The following is a 17,530-nucleotide window of genomic DNA, read 5'->3' as shown; positions in this document are numbered from 1 at the left end:
ACTGTTATTCTGCAGTGGATACAGCAACATTTAAAAACTGAACATTTTTACTTTCTGAAAATTTTTTTCCAATCGTCTAATTTGTAAATTAGGCATGAGAATAGCTCTGAAAATGGCTGATAGACAGTGATTTTGGCATTAGGATATATTGGTTTTTAATAGCATTTTTTAATATCTTTGATATCAGTTTAGTTGTACTACTTTAAACTGAAAGAAAAAGAGGTAACCGAAGATTATTTGTATTACTTGACGACCGTGAAATAATATTTATGTTACTGTTTGTATTGAAGACACATTCATTCAATTCATCCTTTCATCCGCATTTTATCCCCTTATTCGCGTTTTATCCCCTCATTACCGTTTTATCCCCCCATCCGCATTTTATCCCTTGATCCGCGTTTTATCCCCTCATCCGCGTTTTATCTGCCATCCGTATCCGCAGGTTCATCCGCCATTCGTATCCGCATTTTATCCTAACCTCATAAAAACATGTGTCTTGGACGAGATTTGAACTTGAATGCATGTAATTTAATGACTATTTTTGGGAGTTACTTATGTGTAAACTTGATAACATTTTTTATAGTTCCTATAGTTTTCCGTGATAGTAAAAAAACCACATTTTTTAAAAAAACAATACATTCTATTCTTTGCAATTTGTGCTTTTCACTTTACTTTTCAAGATTGTCGTATAGACATTTTTAGAGTTGTGAAAGTTTATGATATTGGATAACGTATTTTTGTTCTATACGTATTTGCTATAAAATACTTCATTCAAATCACCTTGAAGAGTATTGTGATTGTAAAAACTATCATGTATTAGGAAATAAAACACTCAGCTCATCAAGAAAAAGCTTTCCATTCGTGAGAAAGTGTAAGTTATAATCTATCCAGTTTGCAGACTATAAATAGGTAAACTGAGGCGGTAATGTTGATTCGATGCGTCGAAGTAGAAGTAGTAGATCAAGTTTGGATGATTTGGTAGATTGCGGTGTAACGCTAAAATAATTCGACAGTTGCATGTTCACATCATTATTCCTTTCTGCTATTTCCTAATATTTATTTTATTACTTGATTAAAGTTATCATTTTTAGCTTTCGATTTTTGTATAGTTTAATAGTCTTAAATAGTAAATATTTTTTTGTTAGCTAATTTCAACACGTTTATTGAAATTTTACAAGCAACGACCCGATATTAATGATAATTTATTGTGGAAGCTACTTTTTTCTCCACCCCCCACATGTCTTCAGATATCTATCTAATTTTTCAGCATACACACCATTTAAATGCTTCTTAATGCATAGTACGCATAATGCTAATTGATGAGCGCTATGTAGTTGTATTTTACATTTTAAAATTTAGAAACGGCTTGTGTGATGAAGAGGCAATCTTTCCGTCAACATATGCTTTGTTTTGCCTGACTGAGAGATATCCGAGTTTATTGACGATCTTTGAGTAAGCTTAAATGATGTGTTAGCTGTTGTTTCTGGGATATGGACGTTTTTACCTCGAATCTTTCCAAGGAATGCTAAAAATGTGCGTCTATAGTCTATTAATCTTAACGAGTACAAGATGGGATTCGCGACAAAATTCATTAGTAAAAGCGGATAAAACAAATAAGCAACTTCATCAAGATTGCCTATTTTAGAGTTATTCATTCTGAGAACAAATTGAATTTGTCGTAGTGTCCTAAAAGGAAACGTGGTAATAAAGAAAATTGCGGTTAGAAGGACCACAGTTTTCGCCATATTTCTGTGTTTGTTATTGTGTCTGCAATCATCTTTTGTGTTTCGGCCGCTGCGAATAATCTGAGTGGCAACTTGGATGTTCAAGATAAGCTGAACGAGTGTGAGGAAATGCAGAAAAGCAATGCGCGCCACCAAAAAACTTTCTGAAGTTTTTATTGAAGGGCGGAAGTCTGTGTATTATATAACAAAAACCAACAGGGATCGAGAGCAACCATAACCCGATACAGGATGACAGAACCTTGGGTGTTGTAAACATAAAACGACTTTTTAGTGGGTGTTTTGTAAGCACAAAGATCTGCATAGAAAAGAAAGTCAGGAATAAGAAAGATGCACCATTACTGAATGACCAACCAAATTGAACAATGTCCTCGTAAAGTAATCTCTCGCTGCCTGTAAAATTGATGATGTTGAACTCGTAGTAATCCAGCCATTGGAAAAAACAAGTAACGCACGAAAGAAAATCAGTGATAGCCAGGTTTAAGATTGTTATTCACGGTCCTTTGCGCAAGATCCTTAAAGGGTCAAATACTATAGCAAGAGTAACCGCTAAGTTAAGGAGAGCTCCGATCACGGCAACCGATATAATAATGATGACAAGATTCTTTCGTTGTTGTCTTGATAGAAGAAAACCGCCCTTTAGAAAACAAAAATAACAATGAATGTGTTGTTGCGTAATGCATTCCTGAAACCAATCAATTTCTTTCTTACATAGCGATTCAGTAATCAGCTTCACCATGTCACGTACAGTGGAAAATGAAATGCATCCCATTGAAGTTGAGCGTTCAACAGAAATATTTTTCACTTTCGTTATGACGTTCCATGGACATATAGCGGTATGTTGCTAAGTATGCAACATAACATTTCTGTCAATATACCTAAGGGGAAATTTCGTGCTAATCAAATATCTCTAAATCAATATAAATCAAAGTTGCCTATATTTACTAGTCTACATGTTCTTTTGCAAATTGTGACATAATCGTCATTTGTACTTTAAAAAACCAGGAAATTTGAAGTATGTTTTTTCAGCTAATTATAGTTATGTAATTTATATTTGTTTTAACATAACACATTAGACGAAATTGTACGGATGTTTTCGTTATGCTTTTTTTGCAAAGGCACTTTTAAATTTATATGTTTTCTATTTTACATATTTAGCCTTCTGAGTAAAGTTTGTGTCACAAGCAGTAGGCTGCTTACTATTGGTGGTGTGCAATCATCTTGATTTTTTAAAGAAATGTAACACTTAAATTATTTCTCTTATGAAGCAAAGGGAGTCATCTTTTGCCTTTTCTTGTTAATTATACCCTGCATTTATCAAAGTATTTACAGTGTGTATGTACAAAGTTCTGTAAGCATTTCTCGGGCTAAGTGCTTACATGTTTTGTAAGTAAATTTATAATTGCTTTAACCAATCCATTATGAACTGCATTGCTGGATGCAGTTGTCGATGTGCCTCTGCATGGAAAATGGTCTACTTCTAGAAGAACATGGTGAATCTTAGAGGTTGTGGAGGGTTTTTGCGGTCCAAAACCTCAATAAAAGCAAGGTCTCTATCTGATAAACTGCTTCTATTATCTATTCAATGTGGTGATTGTACGGTTTGACGAGTTTGTGTAGCAAAACTGCTTCCAAATTTTCGTATTTTATCAATAATAATTTTTTCAATTCTATCAATAATAATTTAATAAAGTATTTTATCAATCGTATTTTATCAAATTTTCGTAATTCATCTTAATTCTGATGATGACGCTCTTTCCAAAACGATGTTGTTAGTTCATTCCGCAGAACTAAAAATTATTCAGCTATGGAAAAGTAAAAATGCAACCTGACGCACTTTCACATGATGAGAATAAAATGTGAAAACAAGACGTATTGTTTTATTATTGATGAAGGATATTCAGTCCAAACATCCCTAATGAATATATTGATGAGTGATATTTTAAAGTAAGTATCCCCCATCCCTATAATTGAAGGAAATACGTCAGTAAACGTCGCAGTAATAACAAAAGATCACGAGGCAACCATGTTATCATATTAATTATACAGTTAATGTAGTCAATTTGATTCCCTGAAATGTATAGCTAGTTGTGCCCTGCTCATTCACATTCGTTAGTTGTCATGAATGCGGCTGCAAACAACTTTAGTGTCAGTTATAAAAAAATAATAAATGTTTTCATTTGAGTCTCTTTCTTTCTCGTTATTTAATTTAAACAAAAGAAGTTGAAAATTTAAGCTACTTTTAACACATAACTACATTGCAAAAAATTAGATAAAGCCCGATAAAATGGAACTATATCTATTCAATTTAACTCATATTAATGATAAAAAGAATATATTTAAGTATTGCATTTACACTCGGAGAAATACACCATGAGGTTATACTAGCCACTTTTATGGTTATATATATTTTGATACATGTATATATTTTGTCGAGTTAGCGAGGTTTCTTTTGCGTTTGAAAAGTGATTGTCCAGAAACTCTGGTAATGGATACGCAGATGTATATCACAACTGCATGGGCTAAATTACCTCCACGCGAGATTTGTTTATTGACTAAAATATTTTATCAAAAACTCGTTGTTTTTGCTAATCTGCCCATACTTCAATTTTTTCTACATATTTTCATGCGCGCTTACCTTTGATGTCGTTGATGTGTTTGTTCCATTTGCCAAATCACTGTTATTCTTGTGTGTTGGGAATTTTGAATTAGTAGCGTTTGTCGGCATACTGCTTCCGCTTAATAAGGTAACTCCAATAAACAACAGAACAAGGTTCAATGATTTCATTTTTATTTACCCAATAGTATTTTTTGGTACACCTTAAACGATAATTTGAGATCGGAATTCTTTCTCATTCTATAGTACATCTATTTTGGCAAGCGTTCCTTTCGTCTTCGAGCTTAAAACACGCAGGTTACTCATGACGTATGCCGTATAAACAGCCAATGAGAAGCGGAATTACTAAACCTCTTATGTTGTCGTAAAATGATGTTAAAACTGCTGACATTAATCTAGCAATGGCATGTGTTGATTGCTATTAAGATAAAAAACACATGTATACTGCTGTTTTTTATTTTGATTGCGGGAGTTTCGCCAAGAATTAGCATTATTTAAAAACCAGTATTTACCAGTAGCGTTGCATGCATTCTTTATCTTCCTGATTCATTAAAGTTCGCCTTTTTGATTATTATTTGTACACAGAATGAATTTTTTCGCGACATACCTACTTTAAGATTCTCATAAATGAATTGCAAAACGTATTGATTACACAACCTTGATTGTTTATATTGCAAATATCCTTTAAAAGTCTCAACAGTCGTGATTTCTTATCCCGTGATCGAATGTAAAGAAATCTCAATGAGCTCGAGACCGCAAATAAATATTGTTTGTAAGGTTCAACGCATTTTTTCCATGTATTAATGTTTTGTGCATAACAGATGGCTTTACGAGTGTTCGGAAAGAGCCATATTTTTCTACATATTTAAATGTTGAAATGATGATTTTGTTAAGGTTTTAAGATTTTTCCAAGCTTTTGTACATTGAGATTATCAATAAGCACAAATATTCCCTTTATCATAATGTCCAGTGTGAAAAACACTGCCTGGCATTGATTCAATCAAAGCGTTTTTATGTACGTGCACACATAAATCAGGATTTCGTGAGAGTTTATTGTTTAATGGCAGACGTTAACAAACTGTCCATGAAAACACAGTCCTTTAGTTGACTTATCTTGATCACAACGGGAATGATGTCTGAAAGTCACGATCTAAATCTATCTGTAATACCCCCATTGATATTTTTGTTGACGTTGCATAATATTTGCGGTCTCGTTTCATTTAAGATGTGCACGTTTTCTATTCACACAAACTATGCTCTTAATTATGTGAATGTGAGGCTGGTGTTTGGTCAAAGTGGAGCAATGAAAAATGTTGCTTCATATTTACCCGTTCGAAATGTTGGGATTTAAGGGTTAGTGCAAGTTTGTGGTTTGACGTGCATCGCAAGTAAAAACTCTCATGCATTAGGAAATAAAACACTCAGTTTATCAAAAAAGGCTTTCCAGTCGTGAGAAAGTGTAAGTTATAATGTATCCAGTTTGCAGACTATAAACAGGTAAACAGAGGCTGTAATGTTGATCCAATGCGTCGAAGTAGAAGTAGTAGATCAAGTTTGGATGTTTTGGTAGAGTGCGGTGTACCGCTAAAATAATTCGACAGTTGCATGTTCACAAACTAAAGAAAAATATTGTGTATAAACTATAAATCAATAATTAAAATTCAAAAGATTTTGTTCGTTGAGAGATCATTATTGTTTTTATAGACTTGAAATTATAAACTCTATATGTATAAATTATAACACACGTAACTACTATAAATAGAACTTATATTTATACTTGTTACACGAATAACGACTATATATTACCCCGACATGCATAACCTACTCATGCATTTTAGAAGCATTTAATCAAAGCCTTTCACTACACGTTATTAAAAATATGAGAAGTTCATAAAACACGACGTAAGAAAACGACGTTTGAAGATTAATGTTGGCATCATTGAACGAACAACATATAATTAAAATTTTTAAAGATCTTGTATTAACGTCATATAATTCTTTTGATATGCTACCAGCCGTTCGCTAACCTTACCCCCTACCTTTTTTGTGCATAAAATTAGATTGATTGTTTGTAATAATAATTTCTATTGCCCTTATTAATAAATAAAACAGACGACACTGCTGTTAGCTAATTAACGCGACAATTACATACCGTGAAATGAGCTTATTTAGCTCAACGTGCAATCTGATCAGCAACGAAGTTTCTACTATCTGAAAAAATGTAACACATTTTATAAAACATCGTATACAGAGACTTTTGAAAATGTGCAAAAGGATGTAAAAGCTCGCTTATAACATCCGTTTTTGTCGGAACCTGAAAAAAAGAATCATGTTAACACATAGCTACTAATGCAGTTAAATATTTAGCTTTCTAAGTTAATTATTTAGCTTTCTAAGTTAATTAGTTATTTAAGTTAAATAAGCTTTTAAAATGCTGTTTAAATATTGGGGAGGAGGGAGTGATTAAATGTTCTTTCGTGCACTGTATAATTCATCCTGGTAAGTGGTAACTATACAACGATTTTTAAAAGTAGGTTTAATTTGGATGAAAAAAAACTCTTAACGAAAGTTTCATATTGGTCTTCATTATTTGAGAAAACATTTTTTTTGAGTTTATTGAAAATTTGTCATCATTTGACATGCATCTGTTTTCTTCAATATTTAGTTCAATATTGAGTATGTTTTCCTTTTGCACTTTAAATTGTTCGCTCGTAGTGGATACTTAAATCCTTTTGAACCTTTCTCTTCATTCAATTATATTCAAAAATGTGTTTGGTTATGTTTTGAAACATCCCAAGATCCGTGTAGTCCAATTACGTGCTGCTTCTAAATTAGCGTTCATTTATGTTATTTGAAAAGGCTGTTAAAGATATCTAGGCTTTTGTGGTTATCCAGCTGACTCAAAAGAAAGTTGTGAAAGGGAATAGTCAATCTTTAAAAATTTGAAACAGCCATGCCAGGCAGAACACCATCTGTTAAGAAATAGCAGTTAAATACCACCTTTTGCGTTCTTTTTGTTGCTTTACTTGATTTTAAATTTTTCTCCGCGTTAGCGCGATCTTGGCACTTATAGCTACCAAGGAAATATTTTTTTAGAAATATAAAGTGAAAGAATTTTCTATATTGTACTTTTCTTGTCTTTCATTAATCTTTGAAAACTGCATAGTTCTAAATTTAGGAAATATTATTGGAATCAATAATGAACTCGACATTTGAGGAAAGAGATACGAGACTAATAATGATGAATTTCAAATTAATTCTAATTGTAACTTTGTAAAACTTTTCTCGTCTTTGAATGTTTTTCTTAGCTATTGAGTTCAATATTGACCTGCTCTTCGCAGTGTGTTTCCTTTTACTCCAATGAATTGTTCTTTTAAGAATCGTTGTAGCATAGCAGGATAAACTGTAGAGTGCTGAATGCATAAAGAACTGTTAATAACTCCCAGTAATTTGAAAACGTATTTGACTTGGACAAGTAATTAATTTGAAGATGAAAGAGCAAATGAAATCACTGAAGCCAATGGGTAGGAGAAAGCTTAGTTGGAGCATGCATGCACACGAAACGTTGTATGATCCGTGCAGTCCAAAAAACAGGCTGTTTTTGAATTGGCGTCCTTTTATATTTGTTTTTTGGTTGCACTTTAGAATGACTGTTGTGACCAACCAGCTCACTTGTATAATAGCATTTAATAAATAAACCACCCATCTCCATGGGCACAAAAGGGCTTCCTAAAAAAAAAGTTATGGAGAAAACCACATGCGAAAACCATTAGTGATATAATAATCTTGTAAATGTTTTCTTAGTACTACTACGTTTCACCTGTCCAAGGAAAACATTTTAATTGAGAAATGCGAGGAACGTTGCAAAACGGCGATAAGAAGTGTATGAGTGTGTAGATTAAAATATGGACATGATTCAATGAAAAGACATGAGATATAAGTCTGGAGAAAGATAACAAAATAAGATGGATATATAAAAAAAGAGCAACAAATGTGTTGCGACAATAGTATGGCAGGAAGGAAGACGTGAAATAAACAAAAAATCAAAGAAACCGTTTGAAATTCAAAACATATTATTTAATACGAAAACACCCAGAGGTAAAATATACTGGGGATGACGAGTCAAGTCATGAAGAGGAAACCAGAAAACACAGAGGAAGAAATTGATAAAAATACATACATGTTGAGAAAACAAACGACTTGAGAGAACTTGGTAAAAAGGATGAAATAACGATATGATCATGAGTGCAACTAAACCATTTATTAAGACACTTTGCGTTTAAATGACACGTTTCAACTGGTTAAATATCAAGCTAAGTACTTTTTTGTGAAATAGTTTGTGTCAAGGTGGGCAATATAGTCGACCACAGTCTCCTCTTCGTCGGGGACTTTTCTTTTCCCATTTTTTAAAGTCATCGATTGACGTCTTTCTCTTGTCTGTTTTTTCAAAACCTCTCATTGCATTGTTTTCGTTTTCTTCATCCTCAACACTCCAGAACCAGGGCCGGATTAACATTTTGCGGGGCCCATGGCATAATATCAGTGCTGGGCCCTTGCCCCAACCCCTGTGTTTACCAAAATGCAATAAAAAACTGTTTTTTTAACTCAAACAATAAAACCTCGTACTTTGGCCTATTTAAACCAATACGTTGAATATAATTCCAATTTACAATCACGTACGTATACCAAACATTACATACCAATATTGAACAGACTAATATAATAAACACGATAAAAAAAGACGTAAAAGGTTTTACTGTGCAGAAGTGTTAAGCCTTATAAACGTTATGCTTACGGGATTTCATAAGAGCAAAATCATTAATCAGGGATGACATATCAATACTACGCAGAACATCATTTTCAATACTCAGAAGAGCAAGGCTATTTAGTCGTTCCTGTGTCATGGTTGAACGAAGATGATCCTTTATTAGCTTTAATTTCGAGAACGACCGTTCACCAGAACAATTTGATATCATCATACTGAGGTAAATGCGAAACACAATAACAGTGTTTGGAAATACAGTTTCCAGGTTATTTCCCACAAGAAACCTGTATATACGCAGTTCTAGGAGTCTACGTTCACTTTGATGTCGTCATCATCATCGGATGTTACATCGATGTCATGGTCTTCACTAGGCTGAGCAGAAGATCCAATTCGAGCTGAAGAATAATGAGGTGCAGCTGCATGACTCGCATCTAATGCTCTTTTCACGAATTCTGTGTTGAGAAAGCTAGAAAACTGGAGCAATTCATCACCCAAATTGACTTCGAGGTCAGTGGAAAATGCTTTTTGCAATCTTTGTGCGTTTTCCAACACGTCTTCAGCTGGCAGATCTGTAAGCTTTCGCAGAAAGCCAAACTTTTCAGCAATGTTGATGTAAGCACTCAGTCGTTTTCGCAACTCAGCATCCAGACTATCGATTATTACAAGGAAAGTACCTGTGCGAAACTTGTCGGCTGGAATCTGCAACAAATCAGGTGCTGATCCTGGCTCGTCGTTACGACGATTTCGTTTACGCACGCGCTTGATCTCTTCTTTATATTGATCACATTCACTGAGCTCCTTTCCTTTGGCTTCAAATTCTTCAAATCTGGTTCGCAGCGAAAGGACAAACTCAATCAGCGATTCATATAATGCAACAGCAGTGTTGAGATCTTGATCAGCTAATTGCAGGATCTGACTTGTTCTCTGAAATCGTTGCAAGATTTGATGCCATAATGCTGCCAGAATTCCAATTTCAAGCTGGGCCATATCAGACGCAAGACTATTGGCTTCATTTTGGCTTCAGGCTTCTCATCTTGATCATCATGGATCTCGTCTAAAGCAGCATTAATTTCCTCGTATCCTATTACTAGAGCTTTTAGCATCTGCACGTGCTGACCATCGAGTATCAGACATACGTTTAACCGTTGGAAGTCTCTTGCTTGAAAGTTGGTCGGTTAAAACTTTCCAACGATGCGTTGAAGCAGCAAAGAAAGAGTACAATCGTTGGAGGAAGTTGAAGAATCTTGATGCTTCTTGACAACAACTGGCAGATGATTGTCCAACAAGATTAAGGGAATGTGCAACGCAGGGTATGTACTGTGCTAGGCTACAATGTTGCTGAATAATGGCCTGCATACCATTATATTTCCCACTCATATTGCTTGCATTGTCATATGACTGGCCGCGGCAATCCGAAATATTTATATTATTGGTTTTCAAATAATCTAGTAGCCTTTCAGCTAGCAATTTTCCGCTATGTCCACGTATGTTAAGGAAAGATACAAATCGTTCGACAGGACCAGAGGGTAAAACGTATCGAAGAATGCATGTCAGTTGATCAACGTGGGAAATATCTGGGGTAGAGTCTACACAGACGGAGAAATACTTTGCAGCTTTAACTTCTGTAAAAATCTGCTCGCGAACTCGAGTTGCCATCAGTTGGATGAATTCCTCGCAAATGGTCTTTGAGAGATAGGATGTGTGACCCTTTCCCTTATTTGCATTACGGTTGATGTGTTGCGCTAGAAATGGATCGAACATCGATATAAGTTCTAATGTTCCCAGGTAGTTACCGTTTTTTGGCGATCCAACGATCTCATCAGTGCCGCGAAATGGTAAACTTCGCTCGGAAAGGTAACGGATGGTTTCTGTTACCCGCTCAAGTACTGCCCGCCAATAGTTACGCTCATCACTGGCCTGTGTGACCAGTTCTGAATCAATACGGCAGCCAGCATCGCTACGTTGGAGTAGCTGAAAACAGCATTACGGTGCGCTGAACTTTTCTCATGTCGTGGAATTGACTGGGATGCGCGTTTCCAGTCATTATAACCTTGTTTTCCAAAAACGATGCTGTCAGTCATGAGTTTACACGCAAAACAGAACACGACATGTTTGGATGGTGAATAGCAGAGCCAGTTTCGAGGATGTTGCTGTTTTGTAAGCTCATGTGTGTACGTGAACAAAGTTTTTTGACATCGTCTATTGTAAGCATCTCCCTCATATCTTGTTGATGTTGCGCTGAAATCGGCATCGGAATTTCTGCACTGACTACTCCCTTGACCTGCCCAGTGCTCTCTCATATTGTCAGAAATATCAGTAGGCCATAATCCCAAATCACAAGAGTATCCATCATTGTTATCAGTGGAAATGGACGTATCACCAGATGTCAACTCCTTGGATGTGTCGCCGGTGTCGGGTTCCTCAACTGCTTCTGCCATTGTTGTCATCGCTTCATCTGCAGCAGTCAGCTCAGAAGAACCTTCATCAGCCTTCGGAGGAAACAGTTCCGATATTTTCGGCATTTTACTTAAAACTTTACTTTCCCGTAAAATTCGTTCATCCTTTGCCTTTCGTTTTGCTGCTCCAGATGCATATTTGCGATTTTTGTCGCGGTCGCGGTTGCCACCCCCACTGGTGGAACTCATTCTTTAATTGTTAACTATATTATAGCAATTAGCAAACCTAAAAATTTGAAAGTGACGTTTTAGTAATATTTACTTTCACAAAAACATAGAAGGACGATTTGACGGTTTACTATCGCACATACAGAATTGTGAGAAAATAAATCAAACACGCATACGCTTCTTGGGCCTTTGGAGCTGCCAGGAATTCAGGACATTTTTGAAATATATTGTTATTTCATATAAATCGGCAATTTATATATGAGGAATAAACGAGTAACCAAGGAAACGTAAGAATGCAGACGGCTCACAGCAGTTAGTAAATCATCAAAACTTACCAAGCGTCGCCGTCACTGCTTCAGCATTCAGCCAAATACCTTGAATATCTCCAGTTTGAATTTGTCAACAACACTTACAAGTCGCAAACAGCAGCAGCCTCAAAAATTATCAAAATGAATCGAAAAAAGTCTGATAATATTCAATACGGTTTGAAAGTCGAGACTACAACAATATCGAGTTGCAATCCTACTGCCAGACGAAAGACTTTATGTAATATAATAGGTGTAGCTAAATTAACGGAAACTGCAACATGTAATATGACGATACAAATGGATCTCCTATCCCATTGCAAAATATAGCCTATATTTTGCCAGTGAATAATTGATATTTGCAGTGTTACCGTTTTTGGAATTGGGCCTCACGCTTTTATATTTCAATTAGTCTTGGCCGTTTCTTTTTATTTCCCTTTTTTTCTTTTTCCAAAGGCAAGCGCGGGGCCCCCAGAAGCGCGGGGCCCGCGGCATATGCCGCTTCTGCCATATGGTTAATCCGCCCCTGTCCAGAACCATTTTGGTTTGGCCAAACTCGTGGCAACATTCAAAATGAGGATCAAAAGAAGAACACTCACGCTCTTATTCAACACCATGATTCTTCACAGACTCTTGAAATACTTTTTATTACGCACAAGAACATGTGATACAAAAAAGCTATGATCACCATTTTATAGCAAGAGGTTCTGCAGGTGGTTTTCTCAAATTACATGCACACAAGCAAACACTAAAGGACGCTAGTTTAGAAACAGCATGGTATTGGACAACACGGACAATTAAACGCTTTGTATGCATATGGATGCTGTCAAAACAAAATAACCTTTTTCAAACCCTTGCTTCATTTCAGTGTTGTCATTAATTAGTTTTTTAAGTTAAATATTTAGCTTTCTAAGTTAATTATTTAGCTTTCTAAGTTAATTAGTTTTTTAAGTTAAATAAGCTTTTAAAATGCTGTTTAAATATTGGGGAGGAGGGAGTGATTAAATGTTCTTTCATGCACTGTATAATTCATCCTGGTAAGTGGTAACTATACAACGATTTTTAAAAGTAGGTTTAATTTGGATGAAAAAACACTCCTAACGAAAATTTCATATTGGTTTTCATTATTTGAGAAAACATTTTTTTTGAGTTTATTAAAAATTTGTCATCATTTGACATGCATCTGTTTTCTTCAATATTTAGTTCAATATTGAGTATTTTTTCCTTTTGCACTTTAAATTGTTCGCTCGTAGTGGATACTTAAATCCTTTTGAACCTTTCTCTTCATTCAATTATATTCAAAAATGTGTTTGGTTATGTTTTGAAACATCCCAAGTTCCGTGTAGTCCAATTACGTGCTGCTTCTAAATTAGCGTTCATTTATGTTATTTGAAAAGACTGTTAAAGATATCTAGGCTTTTGTGGTTATCCAGCTTACTCAAAAGAAAGTTGTGAAAGGGAATAGTCAATCTTTAAAAATTTGAAACAGCCATGCCAGGCAGAAACACCTTTTGAACACCATCTGTTAAGAAATAGCAGTTAAATACCACCTTTTGCGTTCTTTTGTTGCTTTACTTGATTTTAAATTTTTCTCCGCGTTAGCTGATCTTGGCACTTATAGCTACCAAGGAAATATTTTTTAGAAATATAAAGTGAAAGAATTTTCTATATTGTACTTTTCTTGTCTTTCATTAATCTTTGAAAACTGCATAGTTCTAAATTTAGGAAATATTATTGGAATCAATAATGAACTCGACATTTGAGGAAAGAGATACGAGACTAATAATGATGAATTTCAAATAATTCTAATTGTAACTTTTAAAACTTTTCTCGTCTTTGCATGTTTTTCTTAGCTATTGAGTTCAATATTGACCTGGTCTTCGCAGTGTGTTTCCTTTACTCCAATGAATTGTTCTTTTAAGAATCGTTGTAGCATAGCAGGATAAACTGTAGAGTGCTGAATGCATAAAGAACTGTTAATAACTCCCAGTAATTTGAAAACGTATTTGACTTGGACAAGTAATTAATTTGAAGATGCAAATGAAATCACTGAAGCCAGTGGGTCGGAGAAAGCTTAGTTGGAGCATGCATACACACGAAACGTTGTATGATCCGTGCAGTCCAAAAATTAGGCTGTTTTTGAATTGGCGTCCTTTCATATTTGTTTTTTGGTTGCACTTTAGAATGACTGTTGTGACCAACCAGCTCACTTGTATAATAGCATTTAATAAATAAACCACCCATCTCCATGGGCACAAAAGGGCTTCCTAAAAAAAAAGTTATGGAGAAAACCATATGCGAAAACCATTAGTGATATAGTAATCTTGTAAATGTTTTCTTAGTACTACGACGTTTCACCTGTCCAAGGAAAACATTTTAATTGAGAAATGTGAGGAACGTTGCAAAACAGCGATAAGAAGTGTATGAGTGTGTAGATTAAAATATGGACATGATTCAATGAAGAGACATGAGATATAAGTCTGGAGAAAGATAACAAAATAAGATGGATATATAAAAAAAGAGCAACAAGTGTGTTGCGACAATAGTATGGCAGGAAGGAAGACGTGAAATAAACAAAAAATCAAAGAAACCGTTTGAAATTCAAAACATGTTATTTAATACGAAAACACCCAGAGGTAAAATACACTGGGGATGACGAGTCAAGTCATGAAGAGGAAACCAGAAAACACAGAGGAAGAAATTGATAAAAATACATACATGTTGAGAAAACAAACGACTCGAGAGAACTTGGTAAAAAGGATGAAATAACGATATGATCATGAGTGCAACTAAACCATTTATTAAGACACTTTGCGTTTAAATGACACGTTTCAACTGGTTAAATATCAAGCTAAGTACTTTTTTGTGAAATAGTTTGTGTCAAGGTGGGCAATATAGTCGACCACAGTCTCCTCTTCGTCGGGGACTTTTCTTTTCCCATTTTTTAAAGTCATCGATTGACGTCTTTCTCTTGTCTGTTTTTTCAAAACCTCTCATTGCATTGTTTTCGTTTTCTTCATCCTCAACACTCCAGAACCATTTTGGTTTGGCCAAACTCGTGGCAACATTCAAAATGAGGATCAAAAGAAGAACACTCACGCTCTTATTCAACACCATGATTCTTCACAGACTCTTGAAATACTTTTTATTACGCACAAGAACATGTGATACAAAAAAGCTATGATCACCATTTTATAGCAAGAGGTTCTGCAGGTGGTTTTCTCAAATTACATACACACAAGCAAACACTAAAGGACGCTAGTTTAGAAACAAAATGGTATTGGACAACACGGACAATTAAACGCTTTGTATGCATATGGATGCTGTCAAAACAAAATAACCTTTTTCAAACCCTTGCTTCATTTCAGTGTTGTCATTAATTAGTTTTTTAAGTTAAATATTTAGCTTTCTAAGTTAATTATTTAGCTTTCTAAGTTAATTAGTTTTTTAAGTTAAATAAGCTTTTAAAATGCTGTTTAAATATTGGGGAGGAGGGAGTGATTAAATGTTCTTTCATGCACTGTATAATTCATCCTGGTAAGTGGTAACTATACAACGATTTTAAAAGTAGGTTTAATTTGGATGAAAACAAACTCTTAACGAAAGTTTCATATTGGTCTTCATTATTTGAGAAAACATTTTTTTTGAGTTTATTAAAAATTTGTCATCATTTGACATGCATCTGTTTTCTTAAATATTTAGTTCAATATTGAGTATTTTTCCTTTTGCACTTGAAATTGTTCGCTCGTAGTGGATACTTAAATCCTTTTGAACCTTTCTCTTCATTCAATTATATTCAAAATGTGTTTGGTTATGTTTTGAAACATCCCAAGATCCGTGTAGTCCAATTACGTGCTGCTTCTAAATTAGCGTTCTTTTATGTTGTTTGAAAAGGCTGTTAAAGATATCGAGGCTCTTGTGGTTATCTACCTGACTCAAAAAAGTTGTGAAAGGAATAGTCAATCTTTAAAATTTGAAACAGCCATGCCAGGCAGAAACACCTTTTGAACACCATCTGTTAAGAAATAGCAGTTAAATACCATCTTTTACGTTCTTTTTTTTCCTTTATTTGATTGTAAATTTTTCTCTGCGTTAGTGCGATCTTGACACTTATAGCTACGAAGGTAGTATTTTTATAGAAATATTAAGTGAAAGAATTATCTATATTGCACTTCTTCTGTCTTTCATTAATCTTTGAAAAGTACATAGTTCTGAATTTAGGAAATATTAATGGAATCAGTAATGAAGTCAACATTTAAGGAAACACATACAAGACTAATAATGATGGATTTGCAATAAATTCGAATTACAACTTTTTTTGACTTTGCGTATTTTTCTTAGTGATTGAGTTCAATATGTACCTAGTCTTTGGAGTGGGTTTACTTTTATTCTAATGAGTTGTGCCTTTAAGAATCGTTGTAGCAAAGCAGGACAAACTGTAGAGTTCTGAATGCATAAAGAGCTGTTAATAACTCCTAGTAATTTGAAAGCGTATTTGACTTGGAATACTTATTAATTTGAAGATACAAATGAAATCACAAGTGGGTCAAAGAAAGCTTAGTTGGAGCATGCATGCGCATAAAACGTTGTATGATCCGTGCAGTCCAAAAAACTGGCTTTTTTGAATTGGCGTCCTTTCATATTTGTTTTTTGTTGCACGTTACATTGACTGTTGTGATCAACCAGCTGACTTGTAATATCGTTGAATAAATAAACTATCCATCTCCATGAGCACAAAAGGGATGCCTCTTTCGTAAAAAAATTATGGAAAAATCACATGCGAAAAACTTTAGTTATGAAATAGTGGACGTTTTGTGAAACATCTTGTAGCATATCTTGAAGTCGGTAATATGAAGTAATTCATGAGTTGTAAAGATTCATCGTAATAAGTTAGAGTCGTTTTCTTCTAGTCCTGATTTTAAATGATGACTTTACTTCAGCGAAACCAAGATGGTTGCGGAATGTTGACGATGGAGAAAACGAAAACAATAAAATGAGAGGTTATGAAAAAACAGACAAGGGAAAAACGTCAATTGATGCCTTTAAAAAATCAGATAAGAAATTTCAGAGAATGGGAATCGAATATAGCCGATCATTTTGCCCATATTGACTCAAGCTACTTTACAAAAAAAGAGTTAGCCTGATATTGCATTTGTTAAGATATGTTAATTAAATGTAAAATATTTTGTCTTAACAATTGGTTTAATCGATCTCATGTCGTTGTTTCATTCACTGTTTTACCCGGTTAAGCATTCATGTTTTAAATTTTCTCTCAAGTTATTCCTTTTCTCATCAGGTGTATTCATAATAACACCAATTCCCTCCTTAAATCTCTGTTTTCTGGTGTCCTTTTCATATAGTTCAGTTGACTCCCCACTCAATACTTTTACCTCAAGGCTTTTCTCTCAACATAATATTTATGCTTTCAATTCTTATAATAAAGTTCCTATCCCTTATTCCATTAAATGTACAGTGGT

General features: G+C 34.6%; 1 protein-coding gene and 2 long non-coding RNA genes across 3 annotated transcripts; 1 reads left to right on the top strand and 2 right to left on the bottom strand.

The window, feature by feature from the left end:
- Positions 1-1,032: 1,032 nt before the first annotated feature.
- On the bottom strand, positions 1,033-4,625 carry LOC124453561. The gene is made up of 2 exons (XR_006951139.1): positions 4,381-4,625; positions 1,033-2,379 (listed from the first exon to the last, which is right to left on the bottom strand). It is a non-coding gene; the product is annotated as an uncharacterized LOC124453561 (long non-coding RNA).
- A 5,564-nt stretch (positions 4,626-10,189) lies between these two features.
- Positions 10,190-11,769, bottom strand: LOC124453410 (zinc finger MYM-type protein 1-like). Its single transcript, XM_047004232.1, has 2 exons — positions 11,112-11,769; positions 10,190-11,055 (listed from the first exon to the last, which is right to left on the bottom strand). The coding sequence occupies exons 1-2, from the start codon at positions 11,767-11,769 to the stop codon at positions 10,190-10,192; spliced, it is 1,524 nt and encodes a 507-aa protein (XP_046860188.1).
- A 3,772-nt stretch (positions 11,770-15,541) lies between these two features.
- LOC124453167 lies at positions 15,542-17,247 on the top strand. Its single transcript, XR_006951012.1, has 2 exons — positions 15,542-15,590; positions 16,964-17,247. It is a non-coding gene; the product is annotated as an uncharacterized LOC124453167 (long non-coding RNA).
- Positions 17,248-17,530: the final 283 nt, after the last annotated feature.

This window comes from Xenia sp. Carnegie-2017, unplaced genomic scaffold, assembly GCF_021976095.1.
Source record: "Xenia sp. Carnegie-2017 unplaced genomic scaffold, XeniaSp_v1 HiC_scaffold_25, whole genome shotgun sequence".
NCBI classification, from domain to species: Eukaryota; Metazoa; Cnidaria; class Anthozoa; order Malacalcyonacea; family Xeniidae; genus Xenia; species Xenia sp. Carnegie-2017.
The sequence above is the reverse complement of the archived record's forward strand: the minus strand, read 5'-3'. Positions and strand labels throughout refer to the sequence as shown.